An 11,801-nucleotide genomic window follows, 5' to 3' on the forward strand; every position below is an offset into this window, starting at 1 on the left:
CATGCCGCGGAGTCTGCAGGAGATGATCCAACCTCTTCCACCCCCGAACCGCTTTCTCTTGCTCAATCGTCCACTTTAGATGAGACTACTCAACTAAATCAGTCTTATACTCTACGAAATCAGATTCTGCGGCAGAAAGAGTTGGATAGGTACCCCCATTGCTTCAGCTAACCAATTGGAATAGGTACAACTGGTAAAGCTACAGCAGCTCCTGTGACTAAATCAACTTGAGTGAATACGAGCCCTTGTCCCTGGATACAATGGGGATGGGGATACGAACACTTCCACAGGCAAAGAACTCTTCTAACTAGCTTGACTGGGAAAAAGCTTCGAAAGGTGACCAGGCCCAAGCAACTTAGTAGAGTAGCCTTTCCTTTTGATCCTAGTTCTTGGCACCTAGTTATCTTTATTTAAGTCGGCCTTACTCGGGCTAAGTTCAAGCAAAGATCAGTCCTTTTTATAAACCGGTTACCATCGGTATCGGTCCTATCACAAGGGGGCTTGGGACTCGAACCCAAATCCTCCACGATCCCCCACGAATCAGCAAAAACGAAGCTACCAATCCAGTACCTACTTTACTGAGAAATTTAGTCAATGACAGATCCGCTTCGGCGTACTACCAAGTTTCACGTTGGCATGTGACACTCTCCTTCCTTGCTTTTTCATACGCTTGCTGGAGAAGGCCCTACGGAGTAAAGGGAAGTGAAGGAATGCTGTATAACCGAACTCGCGGAAGTCGATCATCTACTTATATACTAAAAGACATCTCTTTTTTGACCCAATAATCAGATAAGATCATGATAAGAAATAAGGTATAATCATAGATATGAAATCAAGATCTAGATCTCTATAGCATGTTATGGCCTGACATCCTGATCTTTCTGAAGGTTTCATCCTTCGAATTCTGAAAGTGCTGTAAGGCGAGTGGAGCGAAGGAAGAAGCTCTTACTATATATAATAGAATATAGTCTAGTCTACAATGGTCTTTCCTTTGGGGAGAAAGAGAACTGAAAGGAAAGGAAAGAAAAGAAAAGCACGAGGAAGGGCGAGTGAGAAAAGAGAAAAGAAAGAGAGAGAGATACGAGTGAATAGCTATAGCTTTCGAGTGAGAACTTAAAGTGAGGGTCGACGGGGCAGAGATCAAATTTCTTTCACAAAGTTCGAAATCAAAAATGTATTTAACTTTCTTAATATAAGACGCATTTTGACTTCAACTTGACTTGACTTTGAAATGCTTCCTTAGGAGAACAGACTTAGATCCCTAGAATGTGGTATGTGCCTCTCTCCTGTGACAGTACAGGCCTGCTAGGCCAGAGGGCCTCAAGGTGTTCGAAACCGTCAGTGCCTTGTCCGAATCAAAAATTTATTTCACAAAGATGACAAAAGAGAGATTTTGAACTACTTACGTTCGAATTCATTTTCTCATTAAAGACAGGACAAAGAGCTACTGCTGCCTAGGACTCTGGAAGTCAAGAATGAAACCTTTCTGCTGCCAAAATACTGCTGATGGGTTCCGGGGGTTTCTTTGGAGCTCGACCGGGCTTTGGGAGATGGATTCATTCTACGTCCCTAGATTCTTCATGAGTCCCGACCGATCCGTACGCTAGACGAGTTGATTCAGTTCCCGTGTTTTTATCCTTGAATTGGAACGGAACCGATAGTCAGTCAGATCTTGACTTCCTTTTCCAGAGTACGGGATGATACCAGATTCCCTTTAGAGTCAGATAGGTCTTCTTTCCCGACCGAAGGAGCAGTTCATGTCCTTTCAAGAAGTTCATTAGTTGTAGCTGCAGGCACCGCACCTGAAGAAATATAAGGTATTAATGAGATAGGGACGAGGGCCGAGTGAGAACGCCATATATAGTCAGTTGCGACGTGCCGGGAATGATTATAAGTATGCATTCGGGACTCAGTTGAAAGAGAGGTGCACAGAAGAGAGAACAAACGTTGTTGCCGGTACAAAAAAGAGTTAAGAAAAAAACAGTATTAGAATAAACTACTTATTCAGTAGTTTCTGGTGGTGTAACTCCGATCATTCCGGTTGTTCGGTTGTGGTTGTTTTTATCCGGGACCAGGACTCATTCCTTTGTTTGAGGGAAAAGAGTTCGTAGCGTAATGCCATGTTAGCAGCAGTTGGAAAGAGTCCCTAGAACCCCACGGAGCGGTGCGGAACCTCAGCAGCCGTGCTACTTATTTCATTAACAACAGGTGCGGATTCGGCAGCTAACACTAATAAGCCGGCTGCTTAGGCAGTGGATCTGAATGCCGTTGCCGAAGAGTATTAACACTCAATAGCTCCCGTTGGGTTAGTGTTCAGTCGCAACCTCTCCTCGTTAATCCGGTCTGGGGATCCGATCTTTCTCTTGTAATGGAAGATATTTCAACAGGTGCTACGCCGGCTGCTCTTTACCCTCCTCAAGAGTACGGGAAGTGCCGACCTTTGAAGCTTTTCCTATAGTTTCATGGGAGCATAACCTTGAGCCTTTCCTTTGTTAGCGATCCTCTCTAAGTTGCTCGAGCGCATGTCCTCTTTCCAGTCCGGGAGCGTATTCTTTCTCTTTCTTCTCCCGCTGCAGTTAGCTCAAATCCCTCGTATCGGTTCACTTCACTTACACCCATGAACAACAGAAAGAGAGGAACGAGTGAGTTAGACGTGAAGCAGTTCATTATAATCAATCAGTACTCAACTCATATCATGACGAAGCGGCGTTCGGTGCCCTTCTTTCACGCAGGTGCCCTAACCTTCCGAGGCGTATAAAAGAGTTCTTTAACTTTTCTTTATTAACTTTTGTTAGAGAGAGTCAAGTGAAAGTCAGAGTGTATTCAGTTACTGTTTTATGTATTTCTTATGTTAAAGTTCGACGTTTCAGTTTTCTAGTTTAAGTTAGAGTGTCTTCATAACTATTTTTTATTGTTAACTATTTGATATCGAGAGTCTCCCGAACTGAGTGATGAGCGAACAGTTGATGCATGTGTTACGCTAACGCTAATAGTCTCTGCTACTTCAGTATCCGGAAAGAAACAATTGGGTCTTTCAGAGGGCTCAATTTGCCCATCAGCAGTATTTTGTCGAGTAGTTTTGAATAGCCATTCACGTAATACTAATTAATTTGCTCGAGAATACGAAACGTAGAAAGACCTACTCTCTACTCTAATAGCATTCACTGCAGCTGTGAATTAACTGAGTTCTGAATCTCGGGTTAGAGTACGGGACTGAAAACGTCGAATAAGCTGGTGCTGCGGAGGCTCCGCTCCGTGGGTCTAGTTTGATACCCGATCTTTTTAACTCGTACATATCAGCAAGAGGTCGAATAACGGTGGGTTGCTTGGGAACTTGACGGTGGGTTGCTTGGGAACTTCTTTTCCCTTTTCCAGCACCGCGTGCTTCTATTCTCCGGTAATCTCTGTCTCCAACTCCTCTGCCCGCATATGAGCCAGCAAGTCCATTCACGACAGCTGCTTAGTTCAATTCAATTCTGTACCGGTAGAGTTCTTTCTGCTGCCGAAAAGGTATAATATGCTGGAAAGAGTTCTAAAATACTGCTGATGGTGCCAATGACTCTAACCCGCTGCATAAACTATAGAACTTTCATCCCTTTTGCGTAACCTGCTTCCTGCTTATTAATTTAATAGTGATAACACGCACACTACTCACTACTCATTTCCTCTGCCTATGGCATTACGCTTATCACTTCCGGAATTCACTCTTGGCACCGTAAGATGTCCGCGAACAAAAGAAAAGGTACGAGGAACGACGTGAGCAGCCTAGAAAGGCAAGCATAGAAAGCTCTCTCCTACCTCGGTCTGGACTCATACCATTCACAGATCACTTAATTAATGGACTATCCCGAACGCGTACAAAAGGAGTTGGATGATCGGCAGATCGGGCACCAGAACCATTCCACGATAATCAAAGGGGCATGAAGATTCATTAGAAAGCTCAGGGTTAGGAGAAGAAACCATTCACTCTCTGAACTCATATGTCATGGAATCTCACGCGAGCTACAAGCGGAGCCTACTGCAACGGACTCACTTAGCTATCGCAGCAACAACAGGTCTAACATGGCTATTCAAAACGTAGAAAGATCTACCACGTCGCTGTCTTCCCGTCTTAGTCGCCCCACTATGTTCGTCCCTTAAAAAAGCCTCCTACCTCCTAATATCCATGAACTCTATATAAATTCACTCTTTCCCTCCTACCCATACGTCTCTTTCGCTCCACTCAGCGGAGTCTTGTCCACGTCCCACGTCGCTTTGCTCGTACCTCGTACGCTCTTTGGGTAGTTTGAGGTTAAATGAAAAGAAGAAGAGGAGCATATGCCTTCTACTCTTTTGATTCCCTCAACTCTGTAGCTCTTTCCCTTCCGAGTACAAATAGTGAGAGGGTACCTACCTGCTTATGACATCTTTATAGTGCCTCCAAAGTGAGACCTATCACTCCAATTCTATTCATGCTTGGCACACTCAACTAAAAGAGGAACTCGTTACGGGGACCAGATTCATTAAGTATATAGTTTAGTAGCTCTTCCCTCTCTCTTAGCCACGTCGCTGGTAGGTATCGCTCGCCCCTCTCCCACAGCAACCACAGCAACACCCAACCCCCATCATAAGTATTAAATGGCTTTAGGCCATTTACTCTTACCATCATAAGTATTAAATGGCTTTAGGCCATTTAGATTAATACTGATGTGTATTCTTTGGCCTTCTCAGTCGAGACGTCTACTACTGTTATCACTCGTTGCTCTCGCTTACGCTCGAGTTGCTCCCTATGGTCCTTCCTCTCTTTTGAACTGCAGGAGAAGGTACAGAGCCTCAGCTGCCGAATAAGGCGTATTAGTTTGAACAAGAGGAATGAACGTGCGAGTGAGAACGACGCGTCCAACTCAATGTCTGGAGATATGTTGCCATTCCCGGCGAAGGTTTTGGGGCGTAATGCGTCTGTCTTACGCTCGAGCCCTCGTTAAACAAAGGCCCTTTCGCGCAAGAAAGATCGGACTACTTACTATATAGTTGAATTGTTAAGCAGGTGCCCTAACCTTAGATAGAGTTTCTGCTGCCCGTGACTTCCGAATGTGCCCTTAAGAGCTCTGGAGATGGAGTTTGAATTCCGCCCAGTCCGAACCTTGAATGTACGCTCCACCTGGCATTCCGACCTACGGGATCATGGTTCAAATTCATTCCAGTTCACCGAGGATCATCAGCAGTATTTTGAATCAATTATGAAATGAGTTAGAGAAAAAAAAAGAAGACCCGAACCCATCAGCAAATCAAAGACTGTTTGAATTTATCGAATAATCAAAACTAGAATATCTTTTCTTCACTCTAAATACTTATGATGGGTTTTTAGGATCAATTTTGACGATCAGTATACGTTTTTCATGTCCATTCACTCCAGCTTAATACGTTAATGGGGGCCATTCACTCTTGGTGCTGGGGCAGGGTATCCCCTGATAGAGCTCGAGCGTATGCGAGAGGGGCGGAGAGCTGAGTATTACGAAAGGGAAGGGCCATCAGCATTCTCGAGTAGTTTTGAATCGCTACTGCCATTCACGACTGGTGCTGGAGAGAGAGAGTCTTGTATATGTTTCTGTATCTTGTATCTCTTTTTTTTATCTCTTTGTTGTATCTTGTATCTTTTGTGTTGTTTTGGGCCGTCTGACTTCCATAATCCGCGATAGCGACGTGGAAAGATCGGTTTAATGTACGGGACTCGAGCCCTCACTCCACAACTAGATAAGAAAGTGCAATCTCACCTAAGGACAGACTCGTTCTCTAACCATTCAATCCTATAGTGAAGTGAACCGAGGGCCGAGGGTCTCGTACCTCGTCCCTCTCCCTCTAAGCTGGTCGAGTGTATTTGATTATATCTGATCCCGTGGGTTGCCCAAGAAGAGTGTTTTTCCGCCGCTGTTCTAAACAATAAATGACCAAAGACAGATAAAGGACCAACGACGATCTATTTTGAGTTGGAGGCGCAGAGTAGGAGGTCATTGAAGTAGAGGCAGAATCGAATGATAACGAGAGAGAGAATGAGACAAAGCGGGAGAGCACTTAGACATTGCACTTTGAGTACGGGGAAGTCTGCAGGGAGGAATTCCTCCGGGCGTATTACTGCTTTTCACCGAGGGGGTGGATCGAAGCGATTGCTGCGAAAAATTGACCTGAAACGAAGCACATCGTCTATTGGCATTGTAGAAAGGATTGAATATGACCCTAATCGTTCTTCTCGGATCGCTCTAGTACGATGGATCGAGGGGGTGCAGCTACTGAGCCAGAGGAAATGCTACACGATAGAAGAGTTCGCTCCGCCGCGTAAGATCCTCGAACCTACCACGGCCACCATCTTTTGCCTTTTTTCGTTCTCCTTCCTGCCCGGTAAAGTGGATCAAAGAAGGGTAGCTTGCTCCCAAGCCAAGTGCTTGCTTACGCTTTATGTAGTGGTCGGCCTTCCTACCTTCATGCCTCCTTGGTCGAAGAGCCAAGCCTGCACTGGAAGCAAAGAAACTTGCGCAAAGGACGTTTTCTTCTCTGCCCTGTCCTCTCCCTTGGCCAAGGGAGAGACTGCATCCCTTTCCTTCGGTAGCTCTTTGGCTTTCCCAAGGATAGCGGTTGCTGGGGCAAAGCCCGCTTTCTTCGCTCCGCGAATGAGAGAGAAAGTAATCGGAAAAAAGAGGTTTTCTCTTTGCGAGATCCGAAAGTGGAGAACGCATTGCGTTCTCTGGGCACATAGGATCAAACGTAAAGCAGCGCTTTCTTGGCAGAGTTTGAGGCAGCAAGAAAGTTTAGGGCTTGTTGGAGCTGCTGAGCATAACGCGGATCAAGGTAGCTTGCCTGCCAAGCCTATAGGCGAAGGGACGAAGGATGGAGCGTGCAAAGTCGATCGTGCACCTGTCGTGTGACCCGTTGGTCCTAAGCAATGTCTTTCGCGAAGCGACCCGCTACGCAGCAACAGTCGTGAATGGCCATCAGCTAATTTAGTCGTAAATATAATCGTCTTTATACTCCTTTGATTCAAAACAAACATCATCTTTATTAGGGAAAAGACTACTTTTTTTATTGGCCCTGCCCTTAACCAGTCGCCCCTTAGGGAGGCACTACAATGGAACTTCGATCTGATGCGGGTATCCAATCCCGCCGCTGAGATGTCCAGCGGATTCCGGGGCCTTGACGAATGGCCGGCCACCATTGTTGTTAGAAGAGCAAAAGGCCCGGGGCATTGCAGGATGAACCAATGTGAATGAGTGTAAGCTTCGTTGCCCGAACACGATTGGTGCTGACCACACTAGGTGCTACCGTGGTTGCAAGAGAGGCCAGGCGGTGACAATTGAGAGGTTGTCACTGAGCATTCCGTCTCACACGGGAAGAGAGGTCAAATGGCAAGGCAAAGGGCCATACGCCCGTGTGGCTCCTCGCCGGAGTATAGCTCACATCCAAACATCTGATTGGGGAACGGGGCAAGGCCCATGAAGGCGGAAAGGGAAGGCCTGCCAGGCCCTATGCCCATGGGTGCAGGATTCTTCGAAAAAGCGCGGGCTGACTCGGAGACCTGGGACCTTGGCTTAGCTACGAATGAAGGGAAAAGTGTCCGCTAGCGGGTAGTTTAAGGCCAACTAAAGCAAGCTAAGCTTCGCTTCCCCCCTTATGAAACTTCAATAAGTAGTCGGCATTCTATAAGCGACTTGTCGAGTTTACTTTGCTTCTTGTAGTCGGCCCGGAATGCCTCCCTTCATTTGCTTGCTTGCCTCCTTCCAGCCTCCCTACTTAAGTTAAGCTAACCGCCAGAACCCGAAGGGTGAGGGCGCGCCAAGCATTCTCCCGGGCGGCCCGGCCTGGGAGCCCCGTTCCCTTGACTATTGTCTTTCGTTTTTCTTCATTTTCTTAAGTAGCTAAGTTTCATTTCAAAAGCAAAGGTGAACCACGTCGCTGTCGCTTCTTTGGAAGTAGGATAGTCCCTCTCTAACAACAAAGAGACAAAAGACTCTCTCTCTCCCCAGCACCTTCAGTGATGGTCTTTCCCAAAGCCATTCACGACTGGAAAGAGTTCATGGATACATTCACGACTTGGAAAGAGTTCATGGCCCATAGCCATTCACGACTTGGTGCCAGCTAGCTGGAGTTCATGGACGTAGTGATTCAAAAAAGAAACGTATACTGATCTGGAAAGACTCATATATTGACGGCCCTACCCTTAGCAGTCGAGCCTATCGGTCCTACAATCCCCCTTCCCTTCGTCTTTTTTCAGCTCTTCGCCCCTCTCGCATACGCTCGAGCCCTATCCTTTCGGATATCCTTCCCTTCGTTCAGCTCTTCGCCCCTCGCCCTTCGGGCGAGCTCAATCGGTTGATTCCCAAAAGTCATGATGGTATTGCGCTGCCTCTATTCCCCTTGTGTCGGCCCTCTCCTTATCAGTCGAGCCTATCGGAAATACCCTTTCTTTTCTTTATATACGTCAAGGGCTTATAAGAAAAGTAAGGAAGGTTTGGGTGGGAAGGCCGACCGCAACACTGAAGTCTTTCTATACCAAAGCGATAGCGAAGCCAAGCCGCCGCCTATAGGCTCTGGGACGAAAACCTGGGTTAGACCTGATGGGAAAAAAAAGATAGAAGTCACGCACGCCTCGGCTCGGCTAAGGTTATGGAATTACAGAGTTGGTTTTAGGTAAGTCAAACTCCAGAACTGGCTTAGCTGTTCTACAAAGGATAAAATAGTTAAAGAGTCACTTATCTTATCCGTCTACAAAGGGAAAGGCCCACGGAGCGGTACGGAGTCACGTCAGCTGTGGATATAGACTAAGCTAAGGAGTCCTTAAGTATTCACCGAGACTAAGGAAGAAGTCAGCGAAAGTGAGCTCGTAACTAAGAAAGCCGGTATCAGAAACGAAGCCCTCTAACATTAATAATAAAGAAAAGCACAGAGAACCGAAGTCAAGGAACGAAGGAACTTTGACACTCGACCTTAGGTACGAGCATTGCGACGTGGAGAGCGACAGCGAGAGAGCCGACGTATACGGCAGATCTTTCTCCGTTTCGTAATTCACGACTACGGTATGCAAGTCCATTCAGATATTCGACTCCTCCGCTCTGGCGCAAGTCCATATTAGACTGTTGCTTGAGAGAGTACAACATGGAATAGCGCAAGTCCATTCACGACTTTTGGGCGACTGAAAGAAGATATGAGAAGGCGAGGGCTTTTTCATTTTGATAGAGGGGGGCTTCGACCTTCTTAGGAAGAGCCGTACGAGGCAGCTCACGTACGGTTCGGGAGCCGAGCCACTGCACAGGGGCTTAGGTCAACACTTATATATTAGCCAGTCATCAATTGGAAGCGGGTAAGATAGTGATGAATTGCGATGGGTCAAAACCTTCTAAAAGCGGCTTCTTGCGACCTGCCCAGAATGCCCATACATACCTTCGGTTCCAAGACCTTGTTCGCACAGCGAATAAAGGTCGGGTTGAAGGGGGCAGTCAGCTGGCAGCTTCTTGGCCACGCCCCCCTGCTTTTAGATACGAGATACTTGATCGAAATTCTCAAGTTGGAAATAGCATACCATTAGCTGATATACGTATGGGAACATGGGTACATGATATTGAATGTCATCCAGGTCAAGGCGCAAAGCTGGCTCGAGCCGCTGGAACTTATGCTCAAATAATTAAGGAGCCAGCCCCACAATGTGAAGTGCAGCTACCTTCGGGTGTTGAAAAAGTCATAGATTCCCGATGCCGAGCTACTATTGGTATTGTTTCCCATCCCAACCATGGTGCACGTAAGCTTAGAAAAGCAGGACAAAGCCGGTGGTTAGGCAGAGGCCCCATTGTTCGTGGTGTTGCAATGAATCCAGTGGATCATCCTCATGGAGGAGGTGAGGGGCGCACAAAAGGAGGTAGACCTTCGGTCTCACCTTGGGGGAAGCCCACCAAAGCAGGATTTCGGGCAGTAGTGGGGGTGGGGAAAGGCAGAATTTAGTTCATGCCACGACGATCTATATGGAAGGGCTGTTTTGTTGATGCTTTCCTGTTTAGAATGAAGAAGAACAGAGACAGTGTTTTGAGCAGGAAAATTTGGTCACGTAGATCTTCTATTTCGCCGGAATTCGTTGATTGCTCCGTACTCATTTACAATGGAAAAACTCCTGTTCGTTGTAAGATCACTGAAGGAAAGGTTGGTCATAAATTTGGAGAGTTTGCTTCTACACGGAATTCGAAAACAAATAAAAGAAAGGGAAGACGCGGGGGTCAAGTCTAAGCTAATATGGCACGAAAAGCAAAACCAATTTCTCTTGAATGAACTCCAACGGCTTTCTAACGGGGATAGATGAGATCGGTCGAGTGGTTGGTTGGTTTCAGTTGGAGATGGAATGAACGTGTTTATGGATTGAAGGACCCCAGATGTAGTACTCATTTTTCTTGCTTTGGTCTTTTTGAATGTTGCTTTTTTCCGGTATGTTTGTTTTTGGCTCGAGAGGCCGTAGTGGGATCGCTGGCCCTTGTCATCCGTGCTTTGCTTCCGGGATAAGGGGAAGGGGAGTGGTGAGGAGGGCCCCTTCATCAATTTCTTAGGCCGACCTAATGAAAGATGAAGAGGGACCGCCGCCGGACGGGCAGACCTCTCAGTATCCGGTAAAGAGGGTAGCCCCCGGCTCCTGCTTGGGGCTGGATTGATTCCTTTGTTCCTAGTAGCGTGTGGGGGGTCTCGTCTACCGAGTTAGTGAAGAGAGAAAGGCGCTTTCACCTCCTTTCTCCAAGTGCTTTTTTTGATAAGCGAGATCTCCTATTTCCTAATAGGCTGCTAGCATCACTTCGTTTTTGGGTCAGTCATTATCCATACCATTTGAATATGTGGCTGCCTATTTCTCAAAATGTCCTGATGTCAGCCTTTATTCAGATCACGACACCGCTCTTTATTGGATTTTAGCTTTTGGTCTACCTCCTCCCAGAGGATGGAACAATACTGAATTTACCACTCGTTCCGGGCAGCAATCTTGAGACTATCCGACAAGCTGTCAATACGTCTCCCCAAGCCAAGAAATACTCAATAGTGGTTTAGGCGAGAATGTTCTCGAAGCCCCCGAGGGGATAGCTAGGGACAGCGCTATCCACTCAGTCTGCTTATAACATAACATTACTGGCGGGATCTATAGCACTCAGAATTCTAGTGACTCTATGTGCTCTAGCCTGTCAAATGGAAGTCTAACATTATAAGAAGATCTCATGAAAATACAATGCATCCATTACGACACGACATGGCTTGCTTTGTTGAATTCGAGTCGTCTTCTCCCCCTTCTTTTCTTCCCCGCTGGTCTACTTCAGGCTCCTTTCCTAGCCTATTTGTGACTCTCCCGGCTACTCAAGAGGTATCTAAGATAGTGGCTCGTGTATCTGTTCCACTGTCCTTTAGGGGAGGCCCTGTCTGTTGATAAAAGAATATCCGGTTCTCACTCATACCTGCTTTTGTTGAAGTCAGACAGACAGAGAGCTTTGACACTTCCCGTGCTCTTCCAATATCTTATATAAGAGAAAGAGAGATTGAACAAAGTTTAACCAGGTCTCCTTCTATGCGCAAGGTCAATACGGCTTAAAGAATCTTTCTCATAGGTTAGCTCTCGGGTAAGCGAGACTGAATCTTCGCTGCATGAGAAGAGGTGCGTGACGCATTAACCCTTGGGCCTGTTGTCTTTCTTTAATATGACTATTGTGCTAAGGCATCGGTTGACTTTCTTTCTAAGAGTTAGCAGGCTCAGGCCCGAGGTCACGACGGGGATTAGCGCTTTGGTTTGGAAATGAGCCAAATATCTTATGTAATTT

At 46.5% G+C, this 11,801-nt stretch overlaps 1 protein-coding gene across 1 annotated transcript; it reads left to right on the plus strand.

Annotated features, from left to right (window-relative positions):
• The first annotated feature begins 3,102 nt into the window (after positions 1–3,102).
• On the plus strand, positions 3,103–10,102 carry LOC122037644 (60S ribosomal protein L2, mitochondrial-like). The gene is made up of 2 exons (XM_042597154.1): positions 3,103–6,892; positions 9,294–10,102. The coding sequence occupies exons 1-2, from the start codon at positions 6,012–6,014 to the stop codon at positions 9,961–9,963; spliced, it is 1,551 nt and encodes a 516-aa protein (XP_042453088.1). The 5' UTR covers positions 3,103–6,011; the 3' UTR covers positions 9,964–10,102.
• The last annotated feature ends 1,699 nt before the right edge of the window (positions 10,103–11,801 follow it).

The sequence above is a fragment of the Zingiber officinale genome, unplaced genomic scaffold (genome assembly GCF_018446385.1).
Source record: "Zingiber officinale cultivar Zhangliang unplaced genomic scaffold, Zo_v1.1 ctg70, whole genome shotgun sequence".
In the NCBI taxonomy this organism is placed as follows: domain Eukaryota; kingdom Viridiplantae; phylum Streptophyta; class Magnoliopsida; order Zingiberales; family Zingiberaceae; genus Zingiber; species Zingiber officinale.